Raw genomic sequence first — 25,363 nt, forward strand, 5'->3', positions numbered from 1 at the left:
GGCCCTGCCACACGGCGCACACCCCGGGTGGCTCCCGCTGTGCACGTGACCGGAGGGATCCCAGGGCACGTGCCCAGACGGGCCAGTGCTCAGAGATGATGGGCGTGGCTGTGGGCCCCAGAGGACGCCTGGCAGCCTGGCTTCCAAAGCCAGTCCCCACGGCATCCAGTCCCCAGGACCCTGGCAGCAGCTGCCGTCCTCACGGGAGGGCACGGGGCTTGTGCGGGGCGAGGTGGCAGGTCGCTGCTGGCCAGCGTGCAGGGCGCCCTGGCTGTCAGCAGGTCGCTGTCACTGCAGGGTGACGAGGGCTGCAGGGAAGGCTGCCGAGGCCCCAGGGCGAGTCCCTACGGGAGCACATGCTGCTTCAGGCTCCCTCTGCTGCAGCGGCGTCCATGCCCAGGCGAGGGGTGGGAGGACCCTGGCAAGCCCCACCCTGGGCTGACACGCCCACTCAGCCCCTGCCCAGAGTTATTTTCAGCCATTTACACTTTAGCATGAATGAGTTAGCTTAGTAAGCCAAAAAGCAGAGCCTGACATGGACCAAGGCCTCTGGGAGTGTTCGCCCACATTTGCCCCCCCACTCTCTCCCCACCCCCCAAACACGTGCGCCCCACACAGCAGGCACACAGACATGATCGTGGCTCTGCCGTTGAGGGACATGGCCTTGGGGCCTGGGAAGAGCGCCTGGAACCCCTCCCACCGAGTTACTGACAGACAAAACACGTAGCAAACCCAGCAACACGGTGACCCCTCGGAGCGGAGCCCTTGACCCCTGGCCTCCAACGCCCACTCTGCACGCTTCACGTGACTATCAGGACCACGTGCCCTGGACCCAGGCAGGCCAGGCTCCAGCCAAGAGGCTCCTCCACAGCCCAGCGGGGCCTCAGCCCCCCGTGCCAGCAGAGGAGATAAACAGCACCTTCCCACAGGCCCGACGCGGGTCCCAGGGGGGCAGAGCGTGGGAACGCCCGCACGTGATCGGCGCCTACTGAACACCAGGCCCGCCTGTCCGCACTCCGTTTGCAGCCCTGGTTGATGTCCTGTCTTTCCCGGACCTTGCCAACCCCTCGGGACGTACCTGGGGACTGGGACTGACCGAGAATGAACAGACAGGGTCACTTCGAGTGACAGACTTCAACTTCACAGACACTAGAAAACCGACCTCAACACTTCAGTGTGCCTGGGGTCCAGGCTGCACCCTGGCAGGTCGCCTTGGGTGCAGAGCGGCTGCTCCTGAGCTAACCGCCCTCACCTGTACCCAGGTAACAGGTGAGAATAGGGACCCTGGTCTCCTGAGAACAGAAGAGAGTTAAAAAGTGGTTTCCTCTCCGTGCCTGAACCCCGAAGTCCCCCCGCAACTCCCCAGAAAGTTGGCAGCTCAAGGAAAGCAGTTTCAGACGTCCATCACCTGATTTTAGAGAAAGAACTCATTTCAGGATGATTCAAGTAGTATGAGTCTTAAAAGTTTATCAAGGAAATCATCTCTTTTCTAGAGACAAATTTCATGGGTAATGGCAATTGTGCGTTCGTATGCATTTAATTTATGTAGTCTTCCAAAGGACACATTTCCTGTTCCTTTAAAAAATTTAACCATGTTTCTTCTTTGATGTTCAACTAGTCTAGTCTTGTACATACAAAGCTATTTTTATTGTAAAAAATAGACTGTCATTCGCCAGGCAGTGGCTGCACGCGGCAGGGGCTCGGAGCAGGCAGGGGGGCGGGGAAGGCACTAAACGCAGTTTCTTCCCAACGTCGTCTTCTGCAGAAACCACCATGAGGGGCCCTTGGGCTCCCTGGGGGGCAGGGGCAGTAGTAGACCCTTTCCAGGGTGACAGCATGCAATCCCCAGGAACCCACCTCCTCGGAGCAAGTAACGGGCGACCGGCAGGAGATCAGCCTCTAACGGCGGCTGTGTCTCCAAATGGGAAATTTCCGAAAGCTTGTAACAAGATGTAGCATCCACAAGTGCTACATTTTTAAAATACGCCAAACCTAGGTTAAAAATTACGTGTTATTATCATTCATTAAAAACCAATTAGAGTTCTTTGCAAAATGAGCTTGTTTGGTGCCATTTCCCGCGGCTGGCCCAGCCCCCCTGCTGTGTGGCGGGCTCGCAGGAGGCGGGCGGAACACGCCCCGCCCCCACCCGGGGTCTGCAGGTCTCCGCGGTGCCCAAATCCCACAGGAGGAGAGCGTTCTGCAGACGACTCGACCCGTCTCTGTGACGTGAGCCGCGTCCAGCGCGCGAGCGTCCGCGTGGCCGTCCCAACTAAAGTCACGTCGGCCTGAAGCTGATGGAAGTGGCAGGCTGCGGCCAGGGGGTGTCCCTGTCTCTACCTACTTCCTGTCCCTCGTAGAGAGCGGGAACCCCACGACATCTCTCCAGCTCTCGGGAGGCGTCGCGGGCTGGTGACCGAATGGCCTCGCTCCGTCCAGCGCACGACCGTGCTTCGCGGGACGCAGCAGAGGAGAAGCGGCCTTGCGGGTTCCAGGCCGTCCCGGGGCAGCCTCTCCGCCGCGCGCGTGTGTGGCGGGGACGGCTGAGCCCGGCGTCGCCAGTCCGACCAACGCGCCCAAACGACCCTCAAACGGCATTTTTGTTCGGACGGCGATGGCTCCATTTTGAACCACGCTCAATCCATGTTTGAATTAGCGCTACTCTAATGGCAGGAGTCCGAAAAACGTCTCGGCTTCCCCGCACAGATCCCGCACTCTGAGACAGGCGCGCGCCTCTGCCCGCAGCGCAGGACGCGAATCGGGACCCGGCGGTCCGCGGGGCGCGTGGAGGCCTCGACCCCACCGGCGGAGGTTTCCGTTAAATGCCTCGACCGCACCGGTCACTGCAGCTCACAGCCCGCGGTGAGGGGGGCGAGCTGGCCACGCCCCGCCCTCAAAGCGAGTTCCAGGAAAACGTCCGAAGTCGCTTCGCCTGAGACGACAGGAAAACGGGGCTCGCGCAGCGCACAGATTGGCAGCCGAAACGGAAACTGGGGTCACGGGCGCTGGGTGTCTGCCTTTCCCTGCGCAGCCGACACCGCTGGCCGCTGACGCGCAGCCACCAGACGTTTCTCGGCCTGCTTAGGTCGCGACTACAGGGACGAAGGCGCTGGGCGGATGACGGCAGGGACGGAATTACTGAAACGAGGGGAGCCACTGGGCTTGACCAGACCCAACCGGTCAGCTTCGCCAGGATCCCAAACCAGGAACCCCCGACCCCTCCCGCCTCCGCCTGCAGAGACCCGGATAGAAGGCCGGCGCGGGGCTCGGGGTTTAGGCGAGAGCGACCGTTCCCCTGGCTCAGCGTGGGCGGATGAATGGATTTCTCGTCGCGGAGCTCAGCGTTCGGCCCTGCTGTGTCCAGTAGGCTCCGCGACAATCAGCGGGTAGCCTCGGCCCGTCCTGAGTCGGGTCTGGCACTAAGATTCCCGGATGAGGGAGAAAGTGCCAGGCTTTCGGGGCGTTTACTCAGCAGATCGGACCTTTGCAAAGGCTCCGGCACCGCCCCGGGTCCGTGGGACCCGCAGACCAGACGCCCTGCCCAGGAGGCCACAGCTCCCTGCGCCATGCGCGGCCTCGTCCCATCCCTCAGGCTTCTGGTCCCTTCCCGCCCCCTCCCTCGCGGGTGGCAGAGGGTTTAGGGCCCCTCTCAGGAGCCGCTGGGAGGTCCTGACAGAAGCCCCCAGGGTCCTGGCTGCCAGCTCCCCCAGAGAAAACGTCAGAATTGTGACAATAACCAAAACACACCGCCTCCGGCAAGCCCTCCTCTTGATAAAACCGCGGCTTCTACTCCAGCTACAGCGCCTCGCGAGCAGGAACTCCTGGGACAGGCGAGGTCGTGGGGGCTGCGGAAGGGAGGTGCCCCGACGGCAGGTGGGGGCCGCTCCGTGCGCGCTCCCAGGAGCCAGCCCGGGCGCTTCGCTCAGACGCGGTCAACACGAGGCCTGGAGCCGCCGCGTCCCCACAGACGGGACCACGCGGTCCCCGACCCACCGGGCCCCGGGCCTCAGCCTCTGCATCATGCACCGTGTCAGCCAAGTGAGCAAAAGGCTGGGAGGAGAGCGAGTCGCTCCAGCCTGGCAGCTCCCTCCCTCCCTCCCTGCCGCCCGCCCGTGTCCCAGACGCGCCGTCTGGCGGCTCCGGCTGGAAATGGGTCCTCAGACCGGAACCGCTGGCCCGGAGAGCAACCGCGTCTGCTCGCGGGGCACGTGCAGGAGGGCGCGACGGGGGCCGACGCAGTTTTTACCGTAATGACGTCAGGGACGCCGCTCGGAGCACCGCGCTGCACCCGGAGTGGCCGTCACCACGCCTACAGCTGTCAGAGTGCGGATGGAGGACGTCCTCTCGCTAATTCCAAGGCCCAGTCGCCCCGATGACCACAGCGGCGCCCCGCAGGGGCCCCAGAGTAGAGCACGTTGAGGGAAACGTCCCTGTCGTGTGATCACTGACGTCACCCTCCATGACGTCACACTCCACGCCTCACGTGGGCAGCGCTCTGACCTGCGGGGATGGCGGCCCGAGGTCTCCGCTCGCTTAGAAACGGTAACGAGGTGACTGCGGGCGGCACGCTCGCCCCGCGGCAGCCTCCGGCCCCGCGTCGGCCTCTGCCTTACACACCTGACCTGCCAGGTGCGCCTCCACTCGGCCGAGGTGCGGTCAGCCCCAGACACGGGTGGCCACCTTGCTGGGACAGCGGAGGCCCCAGGACACGGCTGGGTTGTCAGGCTTTCACTGGGAACCACGGAAAGGACCAGCGCCCTGGAACCCGCACCCCGAGAAGCGGGCCCGGCGCCGCGCACTCGAAGGCCACGGCCGGCGGAATGATCCACGGAGCAGCTGGCGTGGCAGGGAGGGGCGCAGCCCCCAAACTCAGCCTCCAGGCGCTCAAGGCAAATTAACCACGCAGTAAACACAGGCAATCAAAAATAATTATGGTTTATACGTTTAAAAGCCCAGGCAACACAAACGAGTTTGATTCTGAAAGGAGAGGAGTCCTATTCTTGCCCAGAGGGAGACGGGCAGATGAAACGCGGTTTCAATGTGCGTGTCAGCATGGGGGGGGGGGGCACCACGGCCCCAGGAGAGTGCAACAGCCTCTGAGGACGCTCTCTGGAACGTTCTGTGGGTGTGGGAATGAGCGTGGCCTCAGGAAGGGAACATCCTTTAAACAGGAGGCGCCGCCAGGGGCGGGACAGTGCGAAGAGAAGGCTGGCGGAAGGCGGACCCCGGGCGCGTCCCCCATGGGGCTCCTGGGAAGGGCACGCCCCCCGGCTGGGCTTGCAGCGGCCGAGGGGAGGAGCAGAACGTGCAGTGGGGGGAAGGGGTGGCCGCGGGGCGGGGGCGCGGGGGGCGCGGGGGGCGCGGGGGGCGCGGGGGGCGCGGGGGGCGCAGGGGGCCCAGGCAGCCTAGGCGCGGCGCACTGCGGCCTGGGCCTGGCCTCGTCCCAGGCCTGCTCGGTCCCCGCTGTGGGCCTGGGGCACGCGGCAGCCTGTCCCACACACGCGCCCGGCCGGCCTGGCCCTCCGACCGCCTGCCTGTGCGCACGAACCTCCGCGGGCCCCGCTGAGCTGACCCCTCAGCCCAGCCCACCCGCCGGACCAGCCAGAGGGTCTTCATGGGTCAAGGAGGTGGCCTCGCCGAACCGGCCTCACGCGTGGGCTACAGACGCGAGTGCACACTCATTAACACGTGGGTCACTTACGGATCATGTTCCTTTCATCTCGCTCTTTAAAGCAGAAACGGGAAACTCTTCCGGTGGCACCCGCCCAGTGTTTAAGTTTTCACTTGAGCGCCTCGCATCCGGGTCCCCACCCAGCAGCCACCTGGCCCCTGGCCCCCAGGCCGTCTACTCGCTCATCTCTGGATGTCTCAGGCGCCTCGCCCTGTGGGCTCTGCCCTTGCTGTCCCCATCGGCCTCCTCTGAGTCTCCTCGCCCTTGACTTTGATTCTCTCATCCCTGCTTAGGCCGCCGCCTCTCCCGGCCCGTCCCCGGCCACGTTTGCTCTTAGTCACCCCCCAGCGATGTTAAACTGAACTGTTCCGGTATTCCCCAGAGCCCAGAAAAGTGACCTCTCAGTGACCTTGGGGCGCTCCGCCCCTGGTGACTTCTGGGTCATGACCGGTACCAGGCCCAGCCTGGGCCACAGCTCTGCAGCAGGACACACGCCTGGGGACAGAGCCCGTGGGGCTTTCTCTTCCTTCAGAATTCCATTCAGGGTTTCATTTCTTTCCAAGTAGATGGACCAGGGGAGAGTTAAACGGCTTCACGTAGAACATCGAGACCTCCGGGAAGAACGGGCCTTGGCCGTGGACAGCACACCGTGCTCGATGCGTCCGCCCTCACACATCCGTTGCAAAAGTGCCCCAGGGAACCCGCCCCTGGCAGCAGGTGCTAATGCCCCCCCAACTCCCACGCGAGCGAAGGCCCGGGGCCTGGCGAGGCCGAGGCGCGAGGCGTGGGAGCCAAGGACTGACAAGCAGGGGATCTGGGAGATGAGGCGACCCCACAGCAAAGCAAACCAAGGCGGGGGGACCAGCCATCAGCGGTGAGGACGAAGGGGCTGGGTGGGCACCCGGCCAGCCGGGGCACGAGTCTGGCGGAAGGCCGGACACCCCCTTCCACTGCGGGCTACAAGGACCGGCGGTTGCTTTCGCCTTCTCTACGGAGATCCGGTCCTGAGCCCCAGGCTCCTCCGAACCCCAAAATGGGGAGCAATAGTCATGGGGAATGTGGGAACTCAACCCTCAGCCTCTGCGCAGCGAGCCGGCCCAGGCAGCAGACACCCACCTTTGACCCGCCCCACCTCAGGGTCCAGGCCAGGGCCCAGCGGCTTGGCCACCTGCAGCTGTAACACGGGCCTGTGGCTCCTCACCTGTTCACTGACCATCCCGTCCCCAAGCGTCTGCTCTACCTCAGAGGCCACCTTCCTAAACGTGCCTGCACCTCCTGCCTCTAAGCAGGGGCCACCAGACAGCGACAGCCAGCTCTCCACGGCTCAGGCCACAGCTGTGAACCGCAGCAGCCGCGGGCTTACCGCTGGTCCCTCAGTAACACCAATGACAAAGGCGTCGCCCAGGGCCACCCACACGGTCAGAGAGCCGAGCAGCAAACGCCTGCTCTTTGCACCACATTCCAGCCAGGTGTGTTCTTACACACGCCTCACAGGGGGCCTCTGAGGTCCGAAGGAGGGGTCTCTGGTCCCAGGTCCCACAGATGTGCCGACTGGCCGGCTGAGCCGCGGTCACATCTGGCCTTGGGTTACGCCTGAGGCCAGCAGCCCCCGCGGGGATCAGCAGCTCACAAGTGTGCTCAGGGTGACCTCTGGGTAATCCCGCAGCGATACAGTCGACGGCACCCGCGAACAGCTGGAAGCAAACACACAAAGAAAGTGCCCTCTCTCGTGTAAGGTGCGCGTGCGTGTGTGTGTGTGCACGTGTGCGTGTGCACGTGTGCGCGTGTGCGTGTGTGTGCGTGTGCACGTGTGCGCGTGTGCGTGTGTGCCTGTCATCACTCCTGCGTCCGCTGCGTGCCTGTGGCTGTCCTCCCTGGCCGCCTGCCCTGGCTCCCATGACTCCCAGCTCGGGCCCCTTACTGCCACCTCGGAGACACCGGCTGAGGAAGCAGGATCCGGACAGTTCCCACCTGCCACGAATCCCCACCTGGAGGATGCTGGGTAAAGCTGCCACTTTGCAAAAGACACAAAAACGTTCTTCCGACTGGTGGCCCTGGCGACCCCATGGAGGAACGGGTTGCAGGGGATCAAGCCCTCCTCAGCAAAGCCGTCCGCACCTGGAGTGAGGGGATGGATGGCTGTGGGAAGGTGGCCCGAGGACGTCCTATCATGTGCCATGGCACCCAGGGCTGGAGTGGCCATTAGTATGTCCCCCAAACTGGACAGTCATCTCCAGTGCCAGCTCACAGGCCACCCATGGCTGGAGCTCCAGGGAGCAGCCCGGAGACTCTGGCCCTTTGCCAGCTTGGAGACAGTAGCTCGTGACTGACAGGTGGCAGTCACACCCCAAGGGGGATAGTGCTCCCCACGCTGGCTTTGCAGGCCACAGCAGGGGCTGGGTGCAGGGCCAAAACAGAGCCCTTCCATCTGTTTGGGTGCGCCCACATGCGGACCCTGAGAGCCACCCTTGAAAGTGTGAAAAATTGGGGTTTGGCCTGAAAAAAACACAAAAACAGGTGTTGCCAATCAAAGGTCACGCCCCAGAGGACCCAGGGTGCCCATTGGGTCTGGACGCGGGCTGCGACACTCAGCATTTCTAACAGTAATGGCTCAGTGGCTGCTTCTCGGATGGCCCCCAATCTGCAAAAATGGACCTACGTCACGAGAAAATGAGCAAAAAAAAATGCAGTCAACGGTAACAGCTTTTTAAATGTCTGCTGTGTGCCAAGTTCACGTGTCCCTCCGGAGCCCCTAGCACTGGGCCACCATGGGCCACGCTTGGATCTGCTGGGACCCCAGCTGCAGAGCTGTCTCCCCGAATGTTTCCCGTCGAATGGCAGCTCTGTGGGGCAGAGGGCCAGGGTCCTCCTGGTAGGGTGGAGATGCAGGGTGGGGTGGGCATGTCTGGAAGTGGAAGCGTCCTTCTGTGCCTGTGTGTATGACCTCCTTCCTGGCTGGCCTTGGGAGAGAGAGAGGGAGCTGCTGGAGCAGAAACGTGAGAGGAGACAGTCTCCATAATGTGGGGCTATATAATGTGATACGATGTAGGTGACATAATGTGATATGATTACAATGTAGGTGATATAATGTGATCCGATGTAGAAGCGAGGGAGGAGGGAAGGAGGGAGGCAGGAAATCACGCAGTAAAATATCGAGATCTCACTGTTACGATTCGCATTCTTTGATTAGCAACAAAGTTACACTTACTCTGCATTTTTATTAGCTCACTTATTCTACTTTCTGCATTCCTTTATTCACAAGGTTGTATTTTTAAAAGCGAAAGCTCATATATATGTGTATGATATAGGTATGCGATTATCACATATACATACCCACATACACGTACATGTGAAATTGAGATTATGCATTCAAATTTCTCAGTCTTTTCTGTGCTTTTTTTCTCTCATTTCTACAGTTTTTCAGTTCTTTTCCCTCCCGATATTTTCTCTAGTTCGCACTGTTTTATATGTAACTTTATAATCCATTTTAATGCTACATTAAGACATACATTTTGAAACGATCGAATATACATTGCACTAAAAAGATAATCTGTCATTTTAATGTCCATTAAAGTTATCTGAAATTACTTAATTCCTTAAAAATTCTTGAAAGCAGAACATCAGGTATTTTTGTTGATTATTTCCTGCTCCTAAAATTAATCCCATTGCATTGCATCTAAGAGATCCGGAATACCTTTTAAGTTTGCTGTTGGAAACATATTTCATAGTAAAATAAGCTAATTTTGCTAATACAATTGCATGATTGATTGCTATGACAAATAATATTTTTGCGATTTGTCACTGGCTGTTAAGCACATTAAACTGTTGAAAGAGCCGAGTGACACACGAAACGCACGGAGCCCAACCGAAACCTCCTCCGGGAACGCGCCGGGAAAACGAGAAGTGCCCGGCTTGCGGACGAGAGGACCGAGGGGGTCGGGGGTCACGGCCGCGGACGGCCAGGGCTGGGGCACTGAAGCGCCAGGACTGTGTCCGCCCGAGCGGCGTCAGGAGCTTGCGCCCCGGGCAGAACAGCGGCGAGGCCGAGGGGAGGCGCATCTCCGGCACCCGCAGCCTGGTGCAAGGGACCGTCCAGCGCGTCCATCAGCGTGGCGCGGATCGACCCCTGTTCTTAAAACCTCGTCGCGCGCAGTCGCTTCGCCCTCTGCCTGCCGGTGGCTAGTGGCGGCGGCCGAGGAGGCCGGGCTGTGTTTGCTCCCTGTGCTCTTTGCCCACGCATCTGACCGGTTTTGGAGTCCGGGCATTCTGCAAACCCGCCCACCCCGAAGTCCTAATTCGAGGCATTCCTAACTCAAGCGGGGTGCAATGAATCGCTTTATTTTCATCAAAACGCTCTTGTGCATTTTGGAAAAAGTAAGGGAACAGTAGAGACGTCAGGGTTTGCCCAGTTTCCTGACCCCCTCCCAGGCGCGACCGCTCCCCACCCCACCCGTCCCCGCCCGTCTGCCCGTGACCTCGGGCTCTGGCACGGCGCGCTGCCCCAGTGTGCGCAGCCGCGTCAGAGGACTCCCCAGTGACCACCGTTGTGCCTCTAGCTTTGATGCTCTGCACGTTTCTGCAGAAGACGGAGCTTCCCCCGACAGAGGTCTCGTGGAGCACGCTCTGGGGAGCACGCTGTCCAGGGCGGGGGCCCTGCGCAGACATGGCCCGAAGCCACCAAGGAGCCCGCCCCTGGGCTGAGGGGCCGGCGCCAGTGGGGGGGCCGGGGGCCGGGGTGGGAGGCGGGGCGGGGGCCGGGGGCCAGGGCAGGGGCTTTGTTTCACACTACCGTGAAACAGGGGTAGGCGTCGCGTCCACGGCAGATGCATTCTGGAAGTTCCGTGTCGCTCCTGAGAGCCCCTCTCAGTTCGTTACCCCGGTGCCGGTCCCAGCGTCCCGGGCATCACGTGGAGGACATCACACTTGTCCTCGCTGCCCTGCAGCTTTGGCTGCAGCAGTAAGGACAAGGACCCGGAAGTACACACCGGAGGTCTGTGAGGGTCACCGAGGGCCGAGCGGGAAACGGCCGGCAGCTGGTTGGATGCCCCCTCCTGCAGGATGGCCGGGCTGCAGCTCCGGGTCAGCTGAGTGGCGCCCAGGGCCCTCCCCAGCCAGCCCCAGGCAGCGCTGGGTGAGCGCGAGCCTCATTCCCGAACTCCAGAGCGTCCCCGGCAAAAGCAGACCCCAGGCACGTGTGCCCGCTGCTCCCGACGCCCTCACCACGTGCACTTGAACTCTGAGAACGTGGCAGTGAACGCCACGCGCGGCACGTGTGCGTCTCATCCACTGTCACCCAGGCAGGGCGGTTTTCCCGAGCGACAGTCCATGAAAGGCGGCCGGGTCCCAGGGAGCTGGGACGTGGCGGAGCCCGAGCCGCGTGGGGGACAGGGACATGGCCCTCTCACTTGGGACCAGGTGCATCTGCAGCAGTATTTTTGAAATGGAATTTCACGCCTTGACTAAAATGCAGCCTTCACTAGGCGTAGAGAAAGAACAGCCCACAAGCCATTTGCCAGCACGGGAACCAAAGATCCACAGAGAGAACAGGCCTGCCTGACGGACAGCGCCCGGAATGAAATCTAGAATTAAATGTCAACATACGTCTTATCTCCTGAGAATAAAGGCCTGTCGAATGATGAATATGTTCCCTCCTTATCTGTTTGTTTATTTAGCATCTCGAAAGGAAGCTTTTCGCAGACTTTGACAAGTGGCCAAACAGTGGGAACAAGTTTGGTGACGCGCAGACTCCTGCGGATGCCACACTCAGCGATCGGTGCCCGCAGGACGGCCGGACGCCAGCCGTGCAGACTGCTACACCTGCGAATGCCACACTCAGCGATCGGTGCCCGCAGGACGGCCGGACGCCAGCCGTGCAGACTGCTACACCTGCAAATGCCACACTCAGCGATCGGTGCCCGCAGGACGGCCGGACGGCAGCCGTGCAGACTTCAGCGATTGGTGCCCGCAGGACAGCCAGACGGCAGCCGTGCAGACTGCTGTGCGGAGAGGAAGGGTTGGAACAGTGACAAGGTGACTTGGGGGTCAGGGGTGCTGAGCTGCACTGGCTCAGGCCTCAGGGGACCGACTTGGGCGGCCTCGCCACCACGTGCCTGGGAGAAGCTATTTCCGGAAACCTCGCCGCTTGGCTTTCTGCCCGAGCCCCGTATGAGAAGAGCTTGTCCCCTCTCTGACCTGCGGGGACACTGTACCGGACCCAGGTCACACTCCAGAACCCCCCAGGATCCTTGTCACCCCTCAGAAGGGAGGGGTGACTTCACCCACACTCCCAGAACCCAGAGGTCAGCCACCCCAGCCAGATAGGCACTTGTCAAGTGGTGTCAGGAAACGGGGTACCTCCCCCCCCCACCGACCACTCCCACCCACGTCCTTCCCTTGACCAGGAAAGGGCAGTGATGTCCGAGGCAAAGGGAAAGAGACCGGCAGCAAGAACGAGACAGACCAAGATGCCCGAGGGGAGGGGTCACCCTGGAGCCATGGACACGTAAACCAGGGACCTGAGGAGAAGGGAAGAGGGAGCAAACGCGGGTCCAGACAGGTGAGCACGCGCCGCCTGCACCGCAGTACAAACAGGAGTCGAGAGAGAGAAGGCGCCAACGCCCTTGGAGGGGCAAATGGTCCTTTCGCATTCATGGTATTTTGAAAACAAAGATGATGAAGTCTCCCAGACATGGGGAAAAGTCAGAGAGGCAGAAAATTTAAGAAAAAATAAGAGATGAAGGGGGACGATCCATGATGGCTGACAGCCTCCCGACGGGGCCCCCAGACCCAGAGCGCATGCGGACGCGGGAGAAGGCGCTACGTGATGTATACGTAATAGACACCGATACTATGTATCAGTGTGTGCTGTTACGTGTCACTCTGTTATACTACATGCAACATGTCATTTTTATATCATACTACATACAGTGTACCTTCTAATACATACTATGTGTAGCATAGCATAACGTATAATCTATAAACTATTTTAACAGCACACGTAAATGTGTGTATAAATAGACAAGAATTTCCCAGAGGTAAAGAAGAACACGAATCTTTGTACTGAAAAGGCCCACAGAATTTTTGCAGGATTAATATTTTGAAATATGTAGGTGTCATTAGGAAATCTCTTTACATCAAAGATAAAGGAGGCACGATTACCATAGTATTTTTCCAAAGAAAGCACAAGGCCCCTATGAGCCATCCCTCCTGGAACACTTCCCTTTTGTGAGTTAGCAGACGAGAGAGCAATTTCTGGAGAGCAAAACAATTCAGGCAAATATTATGTCACTTGACAACCCATCAATCATGTGTGACGGCAAACGAGAACTGCAAACATCAAAGAAATTGGAACTATCTTTTATTGGGACATTATGGGAACATGTGCCGCAGGCGCGTGAGGCTGGGCAGGGCGGCTCTCGATCCCTGAGCCGGTGGCTCAGGGCCAGCAGGGCGGTGGTGGAGACGCAGCTCCCGCCAGGGAGGCAGACGTAGGTGGGGGGCATGGCCTCCGGGAAAGGGGGCCAGAGTGGAAAAGAGCCGAGAGGGGCCGAGACAATCCTGGCCGTGGGTGAGGCGGAGGAGGCGGGGCAGGAAGCCGCCCCCGGCCCCAGGCCGCGGAGCCGCCCCCGCCGCTTCGGTTTTAAGTGAGTAGAGGTGAGTGGACGTGTCCGTTTGGCTTTGGTGCTGAGGCGCTGTCCCCAGGCTTGGGGCTCTCTGTGGAACAGCATCTACTTAGTTACGATACCGAAAATTTGTTAATGTATCTTCTTGTCTGTGGAAGAAGCAGTGATCACAGTAAACAATCTCGGAGGTGCCCGCAGGACAGAATGCAACTCGCGACACACAGCGAGCTGAGAGAGCTCGGGACTCGGAAGGCGAGGGGATGTCCTTATCCTCCTGGTATGAAAAAGGGAGTCACCATTCTAGGAGAGAAGCTCGTCATTTTATGGAAGAGATATTAGAGACTTAAGTTTCAGTCACATGATAATTTGTGTAAAGAACGCTCAGTTTAGAATATCTAAAATGGGACCCCTACCCTCATATGGATTGTGTAAGCAAACCATGTCCTTGCCCTTTGGAGCCCACCAGATGCCAAGCCCCAGGTGTCGCCATCAGACCCGCCCTGGCCAGGGAGACTGAGGCCACCGTGCCACAGCAGAGGCTCGAAGGCGGGCGGGTCGCACACCAGGGCCTTCCTCCGCCGCTGCACCGAGCACACTGCATCCGCCGTCAGAAGAACGTGGCCTCCTCAGGGAGAGTCTGCGGCCACCACTCTTTCTCCCTGGCCGGAAACCGCCCTAGGGCAGCCGTCCATGGGTAAAACGACAGCCGTCGCCGATGCCGGGGGACACAGCCAGGAGCGCCTGGCCGTGCCCAGCCCCGCGGCCGACTCCACGAGCCAAATAAACAGGGATTGCTCTGAAGCACTAAGTTTCGGGGGCGGTCTGTCACGGAGCAGTAGGTGACCCGCATAGAAATTGGTACAGAAAGTGCTGGCAAGACAAAAATCTAAGCAGTGTGGCATTTCCATGAGGACCGGGCAGGAAACGCGACGGGAAGCTGGCGGCAAAGGCGGGCGCGGGGAAACGGGCCTGTTCGGCAGTCGCCAGGGCCACCCGGGGGGACCCGGGAGGGCGGAGGACGTCCGGGCACCCGTGCGTCCTGGAAGACAGTTTCCAGACGACCGGCAGGCGCGGCCGGCCTCCGCCGTCCGCTCCGGCGAGACGCGAGAGGCTCGTGCGGGCGCCGTCCGGGGACGCGGGCGCACGCGCGGGAGACGGAAGGTGGGAGCGGGCGCGGCGTGGGGGCGGGCGCGCCGAGGGGTGCCCTCGCAGGCCGCAGAGACTGACTCGCCGGGCGGGGCACAGGGCTGGACGCTGGCGGAGAGCGAGGGCAGCAGCTCAAACCTCGCGCCATTTCCTCTCGGCCGCGCCGGGACTTCGCGCTCGGGCTTGGTGCGGTGGGACGTCCCTGCTGGGTGCCGGTCAGGACGACCAGCTGGGGGGCCTCCCGCTCAGGGCCACCGCAGTCCAGGCACCATCGGACTCTGCAGCAGGCGCCTTGGACTCCGTAGCCCCTGGGATGGGGGCGGAGGGCTCAGCCCCGCTCCGCCGCTGCGCTGGTCTGGACGCTGTTCCCCGAGGTGGAGAGGGGTCACAAGTCCTGGCACGTGGCTCTTCTTGTGAGCGCTGGTGGGGTCAGGCGTGGCCTCCAGCAGCAGCGTGGGGAGCCGGGAGAGGCGTGCGGTGGGCACGGGCTGCACACAAGCCCCGCCCCTTCCTTGCCCAGCCCCCTCTCCCTAGCACCTGGGCAAAGCCCAGCTCCAGGCCTGGAACCCGGGCCACACTGTGGTGGCACCGCTGTCACTCACGCCCGGGGCCCCAGGCCTGGGAACGAGCCTGGCTCAGAACGGGCCTGTGCCGGGAACAGCTGGCAGGACCTCTCCCCGCTCCGAGGGCGGTCCTGCCGTGGAAGGGGGTCGGAACAACGCGATTAAAGAGTCAAGTGCGAGGAGCCGTGGGAGCCACGTTAATTGCGGCCTTGAAGCCATTAGGCGGTGCTGCGGCTCAGCCGCCTCAGAATTCCTCCGGTTCCTCTACAATTAATTATTTTTGAAAATGACAGCCAAGATCATAGCTTGTTAATGGGCTTAAAATAATAAATTAAAAATAAAAAGCCTGCGGGCTCTGTGTGGCATCAGCGTCCCAGGTGCCACAGGGACTTTGCTTCTCAAGGACCAGCCCCTCCCGCTGACCTGCGTCACTGCCCCCGGGTGGGTGTGTGAAACCCTGGGAGTCTGTCCCCGTGACCCAGCCCTCAGGGACAGTGTCTCCACCCAGACCAGAGGCGGGGCTTTCCGAAGCGGCTGCCCTGGGCCACTCCGGCCGGGTCAGTCTGCTGTCCTCACACAGAGGCAGCACCTGCCTGCGTGGACCGGACGCCAGGGCGGGTGTCCTGCCATTCGGGCGTGGGCGTGGGCCCGAGAGCCCGAGAGCCGGGCGAGGCGGGGCTGAGCGGGGGTGTCTGGGCGGCTGCCCCAAATCCGGCAGGAGGCGTGGGAGCAGAGGTCCCCGTGGTGGTGGCGTGTGGACGGAGGACGCTGGCTGTCAGCGCCGCGTGATGCTTTTGTCTGTCTCGGTGCAAACAATGCAGCGGTTGGCGGGGTGTCATTATAAGAAGCAGCGAATGCCACGTTTCTGATTTTGCAGGTGCAAAGTGGCTCCGTGTATAAATTCATTTTCACTGATTACTACAAATTGGGGCGTGTGGACTTAAGCACCATGTGTTAGCTGGGGTGGATCATGTCTACATGTTCTGGTCCCCATAACCAGGTTCGGAGCCGGGTATATGACTCGGGGGCACCAACCGGCCTGGCCTGAGCCGTGTGCCCCCCGCCAGCTGCTCCTCTCTTAAACACCTGCCGGGCACACTCATCAGACGAGCCCCGGGCAGGACAATACAAGGTAAGGCCCCCGTGGCCGAGGAGTTTGTAACTTGAAATAAAACCCAGGATAGGACAACGGTGGTGGGGGGCGCACGGAGGACGGCCCTGGGGTTCCGGCGGCCTCCCCGGCCAGTGAGAAGGGCTGAGCCGGCGCTGGTTCCGGCTCGGACACGAGGGGACACGAGGCTTCCCACATCACCGGTGCCGACGACAGTGTCCACGGTGACACGTCCCGCACTCGCCGGCGCCCCGGGGCGGCAGCCGGAGATGCCTCGTCGACCGCTCAGGAGGCGGGGTCGTCTCCTCGTGCACACAGGGCCATGTCCGGGACACGGGGACCCGGAGCCAGTCCGCTTCGGCAGCGCCCGCTCCCTGCCGCTGGCCGGGAAGCGCAGCCGGCGCTCGGGGACGGCGAGCTGGCACTCAGGGCCTTGGCCCTGCCCCGGGAGCGCCCAGGCGGCCGGCTGGGAGCTGACCGGGCTCTGTCCAGCCTGTTTCAGGGGGACGATGAGAGCTGGCGAGCGACCCGACCACGGCCAGCAGCTGTCGCCGGGAACGTCCCGTCCACTGGGCGGGGTGACCGTGACCCAGGGAGGAGCTCCTGGGATTGAAATAAAGGGACATACACAGCGCCCGGGGCCCACGCAGGCCAGCAGGCCCTCTGCCCCTGAGGGGCCCCACGCTGTCACACCCCACTGTCACACGGCAAGTCTGTGTCACCATCTGCTTCTGCGGGCGCTCAGAAGGGGACAGTCCGGGACCACGGCACCTGGGTGGCTCCGGCAGGGCTGGGGCTGACCCGGTCCAGGAGGCGAGTCCCCCACCCCGGGGAGCCCCCTGAGGGAGGAGGCCCCGTCCTCTGCTCACAGCGGGCACTCGGAACCAGCCGCACCCCGGGGACAGGGAGGTGCTCAGGGAAGCGGGCGGCCCGTTGATTTATCACATGCGGGGCAGGACGAGAGACCACAGTCAGTGAGCTTCGGGGTGTCTCTGTGCGCTGGCCAGCACGTCCCCTACCCCGAGCAGGTCGTCACCACCTCCGGAGATGCACCATCCCGATGAAGAGAACACGGGGGAACAGCAGCTCGGCAGCCCTTGACTGCGGCGACCCTGAGCCCTGCGCGGGGCCGCAGCAGCGGCTGCCCGAAGCCCAGGGTCCGCGAGTCCCCGACACGCAGGGTCGCTTCCGCGGCGGGCGGCGGGCGCTCGGCCCTGGCCCGGGCAGCGGGCCGTTCTTCTGGCTCCTGTTTAGCTTTATTTCTTCCGTGAAGAGCCGTGGACGCAGCTCCCCGGGCACCTGTGTTTGTGACCAAACCGGGGGCGGTGACCGAAGCCTGGCCATCACTCCCGACCACTCCAACGGAGGTGACGAGGCCAGCGAGGCCCTTGGGAAGGGCACTGTGTCCCAGCCTCGCCCGCCCTCGCATGGGGACATCCCCAGACTGTCTTCACGGGGCACGCCTCTGTCCCCCCGCTGTACGGAGCGGGATGGGCTGCGTGGGGTCCAGGGGCCTTTTCAGGGTGACGTTTGGGTTCCTGGAGATTCAGATCATAGCAGGCGCAGCGAATGGGGCACGGACACTCTCCGAAGTCCCTTGCAGGTGGCCTTGTTCTCCATTGAGCTTCCGATGATGTCCCCATCCATGCTGACAGCTGTCGAAGGCTGGGCTCCGTGGCAGGTGACATGGCAGTGAAACCTTCTTCCTGGGCAGGTCGTCCCCCATCCCCCGTCCCGCGTCCCCAACACGCGGTGGAGGAGGGAGCCCTTCCCGGATGGAGGGGAGGGGAGACCGCGCCCCGGACGCCCGGGCCGTTCCCACAGAACCTGGTCCGGCATCCGCGGGGCTCTCTGACGAGGCGGTGACAGCCCCGGGGAAGACTGCGGGCTAGCACTGTGGCTCGGAGACTTTCCCGACTCGTCATGTCGCTTGGCTGGGAAGTTACCGACGGAGAAGGGCAGCAGTCACTTCCCAGCTGTTCCACGGCAGGACAAAGTGTCACACCGAGCCGCTCGGCAGCTCCGGGGGTGAGAGAACAGCTGGCAGATGGCTCCCTGGGCAGACGGCGCCCGGGGGGCGGCCGCGGAGAGTCAGTCGATCGCTCTGCTGGCGGCCGGGGCTGCCCCTCGCCGTCTGCCTTCTGCACGCGAACGCTCGCGAAACGGGGGGCAAGCTTTAAAAACAGCAACCGTCACCCTCAACACGAGCGCCGCTTCCTGTGTCGTCAGACAGGGCGGGCGCCGGGGCGCCCTGCGTCGTTGTCCCCAAGGCGGGCACCCCCCTCCCGGCGCAGGGTCCCCCAGAGCCGGGGAGCAGGCCTGTGCTCCCATCGCGTCCCCTCCAGGCCTCACCCCCTGGATACACCCCACGTCCTCCTGCAAAGCCAGGAAAGGAGCAGGATGTGGAGACGCTTTGGCCCCGGAAGCATTGCTTCTCGAACCCGAGAGGCTGAGGCGTGAAGGAGCAGACGGGAGTGAGCGGGGCCACTCGGTGGCCCGGCTGCGGGGGACGGGGGGACCGCAGCCAGCCGCCCGCCTCCCGCCCGCGTCTCCCCATGAACGGCCCCCCAACCCCTCCCCCGCCTGCCCCGCACCAGCCCATCTGCTTTAAGGGGTGTCAGTCCTAGCGGGCTGCCTGAACCCCCTTCGAGAATGTTCATCAGGAAAGTCGGCTCTCCACTCACACTGCGTCTCACTCGTGGGGCCACCGATGGGGACAGACGCCAGCCCTGGTGGCCCGCCGTGCCCCTCACGCCTCGGTTTCCAGAGGTGCTGAGGCGGAGTTGTGCAGAGGCCGTCACCACGGCCCGGCCAGCCTCACTCTGAGGCCTTCTGCCGAGGTCAAGGGGAGAGGGGTGGGACAGCACCCCTGGGTGGCCCTGTCTCCCACAGGCCCCGCCCCACCACCGATGCCTGGGATTGGCCGTAGACCTCAGGCCACCCAGCGGGCTGGGGACAGTGGTCCAGATCCAGCCTCCGGCAGGAATTTCAACTCCACCCCTACTGTAGGGTGACACATTGGAATCCAACAGGCTCCCGGGCAAAAGCCAGGACCCCGCCCCGGCCCCGCCCTGGCCCCGCCCCAGCCCCACCCCGGCCCCGCCCCCAGGCCAGCCGTCCTGACGGCCTACCAGGTGCTCACAAGCCCCACGGCTTGGGTCCGTGCTTGTCATTCCCTAACTGAACGCTCATCACAGCAGATCTGACCACAGAGCCTTGTAAACCACAAACATGGGAAGATGGCTGATTATCACGTCACTTTATAATCCAACGGGACACACGGAACATGAAGCCATCCTGCGCCACGTGGCGTCTGGTTCTTCCTACGATCCATTTTCTTGAAAAACAGTAAGTCATCCTTTGTAAATGTCAATGGATTGACTGATGGATTTTCACCCAAATCTTGACATAGCTGCAAATTATGTTCCACGTAGGAGATTATCTGTGTTTTATTTATCTCCCCATCACTCCCTAAATGCATGTTCGCTCACACGTGGAAAGAAATAAGGTTTTGTTCTTGAGAATACGATGTTCTACTGACTGATTTATCAACCCAATGTAGACAGATGGACGCCGGAGGTCCAGTGGTGGAGAGGCCGCGCCAGGCCGGTCAGACACAAGGTCAGCAAACCGGAAACACTGCCCATGCTGCGAGAAGCTAGTCCGTTCCTCTTTCTACCGTGCGCGTGAGTGTGAGTGTGTGTGCGCACACTATGTGCATGCACGCACGATCACACTCCAGCGATGTCTCTTGGTACCGAGGCTGGAGTTAGAATGGGAGCCCTGACCACCGCACAGAACCCATGTCAGAATCCCGCAGAATGTCTGCTCGGGTCTCATCATACCACGCGGAAACCCCAAACTAAAATAACTGTACCAGCCCGCAAGACTCAGGTGCTTACTAAGTGCCATCCCAAAGTAGTGCCACTTTTGTGACGTGTAAGGAACGGGCTTCCTCGGGGGTTCACGAGGTGGCCTCGCCAGGCTGCACACTGGTGCCGCGGAGAGACACGCTGCAGCCGCGGACAAGTGTGGACGATAGTCGTGGTCCTTTGAGGGGCCGGGCCCTCCGCCTCCCTCCGGAGGCCCAGCACGCGCCTCGGCCCCGCTCCGGACACCAGGGCGCCCGCCAGCCCTGCCCCCGCCCTGCTGGCTTCTCGGAAGACCACGGCCAGCATGTCAGGAGCTCACGGTCCCCTGTGGCCAGCTGAGCCCCGTGTCCCCAGTGTGGGCTTTGGTGGGCTTCCAGAGCAGGCAGGACCCCACCCCGTGGGCTCAGAACTGTTGGCCAGCCCAGTGGGCCTCCCTCGGTGGCAGGCTGGGCCCGCCCAAGTCCCAGCACCGCACTCTGCGCTTGACTCGGCCATGTCCCCATTTTCCTCAACGTACTGCGTAAGAAACTCACAAACGTCCCGTCCGTGCCCGGTCGGTTGCATCCAACCCCCCCCCCCCGCCCCGCCCCCCGCAGCAAAAAAAAAAGAAAAAAAAAAAGTTAACGGAAGTCTCACGCTTCATACAGAACGGTAACTTGGCTCTGTGGATGTGACATGAGCTTGTGCAGCAGGAGCCCATTCGGGCAGCGGGCGGTGCGCAAACCCGCCCCACCCGCCTGGCGCGGCTGCGCCGCCCGCTGCGCACGGGGCCCGCCGCGCACGCGGCCAGGCTGCCGCCGCCTGCCGCAGGCGGTGCCCCCCTCGCGCCCCACACGGACCAGCCCCAGGCGTCGGAACACCGCGCCCTTGCTCACCAGGGAAGGCGGCCGTCCTCAGGGGTATTCTGATGGGTGCCAACGTCAGGAAGCGGCAGGGCTGCACGCTGGAGGGCGACAGGCCCCCGAGTCCCTCGGGGTCCACGGAGACCACGGCCGCGGCCGCCACGGCGATGGCGGGGCTGCCGACGACCGGCTTAAGGCCGCCGAGGCAACCACCTGCAGAACGGAAGAGGGACGGGAGGTCAGCACGGGGATGCCCGGCGGCCGCGGAGGCAGATGCCGTTTCGTTATGCGACACACGAGCACCCAGAGGCGAGAGCAGCGCCCCCTTCCCGGGACGCCCTGCTGCATGCCGTTCCCCCCAACCCACGCGATGAGCTCGCAAACGGCGACGGCGCGCTCGGCGCGCTCCCGTCGCTGGGCGACACGCCGCGGGGCGCCGCCGACGGTCTGCGGACGCGGCTTTGCAGCGGCGCCTGCGCCACACGCACGTGCAGAGACCGTGGTGGAGCTGGTGGGGCCCGCGGTCGCCGGGCGTGGCCGCCCACGAGGACCCTGGAGACGCGCGTGCGCGCCTGGCAGAGACCTGCGCCCGTCTCCGCGCGCGCGGCTTCCCGGTCCGGGCTCGGGCTCCAAACTCGGAATCCAGGGTGTTTTAGTTTCTTCGTTTTTCGGAATTGTTGGAAGAATTAGAACGTTTACTTTCTCTGCTTTTGCTATAAAGCTTTTAAGATAGATAGATAGATAGATAGATAGATAGATAGATAGATAGATAGATAGATAAATAGAGTCCTCAATCTCTGAAATAATTTCCGGCTCTAAACAATATGGCCTCGGTACCAGCTCACATGGATGGTGGGGATCCGGTTCGCCTAGCGCTGGAAAACGATTTAGAAACACATTTTGAAACCTCGATAGGGGTCACACTTTCCTGTTTGGCGCCCCCCTTCCTGGGGCTCACCCACCGGCCTGGCGCGTGCAGGCAAAGGTCGTCAGTGGAAACTAACGTCAGCCAAGGCGATGGGGGTGGGGGGGGGCGGGTCGTGTCCACCCGACGGGACATCGACCGGCCAGCAGAACCACATCCGAGAAGGACACTCGGTCTCAGGACAGCGCACGACGTGGTCGGCAGAAAGCCGCCTGCAGAGTCACTGCCGTCTCGCAGGACAAAGTGTCACTGGGTGGCTTGGTTCCACATGTGTCCAGCTCGCAGAGCCGGAGGGGTGAGCCACACAGGCGGCCTGCCTTTGGGGTCGCGCCCCCCAGGTGGGGGCACACCCGGGGGGACACCCTGTCTGCTGGCTCTATGCTCTAGGCTGACGGCCCCACGGAGGAAAGCAGCGCCAGGAGAGGGGACTGAGAACAGGCAGGTGGGTTCCGGCTTTCCCCAGGGTTGTCGGGAAGGTGTATGCTGAGGTGTCACAAAACAAACACTTCCCTTACCAACGACGCCAGGTGTTCATCGCAGCCAGCGTTCCAGGTGGCGCCTGCCGCGCCAATTCGCCACAGTCACTTCCGCGGCCATCGCCCGCGCTGCTGCCTTGCGTGCACCTGCGCGCACGGAAGTCCGCTCCGCCTTCACCGTCCCCGGCGGGCGTCCCGGGGCAAAGCCGGGCGAGCGTGTTGGCCACGCTGTTGGTTTAATGCGGCGGTTTGGTAAAAGGCCACACACCGTGAGGTCATACCCGAATGCTTCCTATTAACTTGGCTTCTCCCCCTTGGCGTCTCCCTTTGGGGTCACGTCACCGCGGGCGTCTCCGCGGGGGTTGAGCCCTCGTCTGCAGCCAGGGCCGTTGGCGGGCGCGCGCGCTCAGGAGAAGGGCCGCCCCCTGTCCCCACCCTGAGGGCGGCAGTGCCAACCTTGACCGCCTCAGCAGTGAGCCGCCCAGTGAACCTGTCCGGTGAAGCTAATCTGCGGTTCCAGAGGAAGTGGACAGTCCAGCAACGAACGAGAGAGTCGCTAACGGCGTTTTAGAGAAGCAGAGGCCACGTTTGTAGGTGGGAGGGCGGGGGCGTTTTCATCCCCAGGTGATTCTGCCGGCAACACCGTGTGTTGAGTGGGAAGGAGCGCCAGGCAGCGAGCCCCGTCTGCGCGGCAGCGCGAGGGCCCTCGCCGGGCCGGGCAGCCCTTTGGTCCCAGGCACGCACGCAGCATCCCGGTTAGTCCGCAGAGCGACCGCGTGACCAGTGGAGACGGAAAGCTGATGCCCAGTTAACGCCCCACTCTGATAAGAGCGTTTCCATAATCGGCGGGCGAGCTGGAAAGAGGAGGCGCAGGCTGAATGAGGGGCGCTGAGCGCTGGTCGTGGAAACAGCTACCTGGGGCGGGGCAGGTCCTCGCATCCGGGGACCTGGGGCGGGGGGGCAGGCACTCACGGGCAGCACGTGGTGCGGAGCAGAGTGTGCGCGGGCAGGCGGGCCGGCTTCTCCCGCTGCGGGGCGGTGATGACGCAGGGTCCGTGTGGCGGGGCCGCCGCTGGCGCCGTGTCCCGTTCCCCCGCCCCCCAACCCCCCGTGGCCTGGCACCCGTCGGGCATCTCCGCTCGCCAGGCTGCACGCGGCCGGGGACTGGAAGACAGTGCAACTGGAGACGCGGATGAGAACAGATAAGCGCCGCGGCCCCGCCGCCGCCGCAGCCGCCGGGGGGGCGGGGGAGGGGGTGGGGGACGGGGCTCGAAGCCAGCCCCGCTCGGGCCGCCAGCTGCTCCCAGGAGGAGCCTCTCGAGCTGACTCTTGGAAGAGGAGCAGGCATTCGATAAATTGCGTCGACTGATAAATAATTACCATAACTCGCTTCCCCCAGAGGACGGCACGGAATCCCTGAGCTGAGTAAATAACAGTGAGATAACAGGTCCAGCCAAAAAAAAAAAAAAAAAAAAAAACCGCTAAGCCAGCTAAGAGATAAGCCAGAGATGCTATCCCATCCGGGTTACTTATAAAAATCAATGTTTTAAGCAAAACAGTAATTAACCATGTGCGTCCCTTAAAGAGGCGGAGCCGAGGCCAGCAGCGGCGCGACCCGCGTGCTCCCTCTCGGCCTTCCGCTGCCGTTTTTGTCACGACTGCCACCATCCACCTCCCCTCGGGCTGAGCACGCTAGCTCGGCACTGTGCAATTGCGGGCGCCCGTTCCGGGTGCCCGCGCGGGGTCCAGCGGCGCTGCCTGCCCTCATGCCCCCCAGGGTCTTCTCATCCCCCCCGGGCGAGAGCAGCTGCTCCCGGCCCAGAGGACCAGTCTCTGCCGGTGCTCCTCACAGGGAACTGGGGAGCAGGCGGTCTGGGGGGGCGGCCCGCAGGCCTGGTCCAGGCCCCGGGGTCTGGGAGGGCCGCAGTCCTGGTCTAGGCCCCTGGCCGCTCTGCTGGAGGACACCCTGGCGCTGGACAGTCACCTTCACCGAGTCGGGACCAGAACCGCCAGCGGGCTGCAGGGCCGATGAAACGCTAACCCTGAACGTCCGCATCTGGGCGGAGGGCGGCGGGGGCGTCCGCAGCCGGGTCTGTCTCCCCGGGCACCGCGCGGGGCCAGACGCCGGGTCTCGGGCGCGCAGACGCAGAGCGTGCGGGGCGAGCACCGGGCCGCGCAGGGTCTGCTGCCGCGGAGGGCCCCTCGCCGGGCGCCCGCCAGCTGCCGCGCTCGCTGCGCTGAGCCCCACGTTCGAAAGCATAAACAAGCATTTGTTTATTGTGTCTATTTAGCAAATGATTTCGGCTCTGGTAGAAATCCTTCAGGCGACATATCTACCAACTGGTAATTATTTCTGCAAAAATTAATTCCGGTGTGATCAGGCCGGTGACTCAAGCGCGCGTGGTGCGAGTGCAGCGGGCCTCGCGGGGACGAGTCAGGGGTCTCCAGCCGGCACACGTGGTCTGACGTGCAGAGGGGCCGGCGGCGGGGCGGCGTCAGGAGCACAGGCCCCCGCTTCCCTCCAGTCCTCTGAGCGGCCGTGTCCGCAGCCCGGCCACACAGCTCCCAGGAGCAAGGACGCCGGCCAGCGCTCGCCCGTTCCCCTCGGGGAGACCGGTGAGCCTTTCGCCGTGTAAGTGACGCGCCAGCACAAGTCACCGCGCGCACGTTTGGGCCGTTCCCCGAGGAGGTGGCCCCTGCTCTTCCACGCCTCGTGGACTTTGTCACTCCGGCTGTTTTCTGAAGGAGGCGCCGCGGCCCGGCTCGGTCTCCCGTGTGCCCAGAGGTAAAGCCACGACCAGGCCGACCGGCGCCGCGGCGTCCGGAGCCCCGCACTGTGGCCAGGGCCACTTCCTGGCCAGTTTCTCTCCCGACAGGAAGCACTCGAGGAGCCACCGCGGTGTCCTCTCTGCCACCGCAGCGCCTGGGGCGGCAAGGGACCCGGACACAGACGGAGTGGCCGTTCGTGGGCACTTCGCATAGGGGGTGGGGTGGGGACCAGGCGCCCATCCCAGCTGGCCTCAACCGTACGTCCAGGCAGGGAGTGCAGCAGCCTGCCCAGCCCACGTCCCCCGGCTGTGATGCGGGCCCCCGGCTGTGACATGTGTCCCCCTGGCTGTGACACAGGCCCACCGGCTC

General features: G+C 62.7%; 1 protein-coding gene across 1 annotated transcript in view; it reads right to left on the minus strand.

The window, feature by feature from the left end:
* The window catches only part of TCERG1L (transcription elongation regulator 1 like), an 82,357-nt gene that overhangs the window by 38,124 nt on the left and 18,870 nt on the right, over positions 1 to 25,363 (minus strand). The window contains exon 4 of the mRNA XM_036223581.1: positions 20,858 to 21,037. Within this exon, the coding sequence (XP_036079474.1) occupies positions 20,858 to 21,037 (180 nt within the window). The remainder of the gene's footprint in view (positions 1 to 20,857; positions 21,038 to 25,363) is intronic.

The sequence above is a fragment of the Rousettus aegyptiacus genome, unplaced genomic scaffold, assembly GCF_014176215.1.
Source record: "Rousettus aegyptiacus isolate mRouAeg1 unplaced genomic scaffold, mRouAeg1.p scaffold_m13_p_6, whole genome shotgun sequence".
Lineage (NCBI taxonomy): Eukaryota > Metazoa > Chordata > Mammalia > Chiroptera > Pteropodidae > Rousettus > Rousettus aegyptiacus.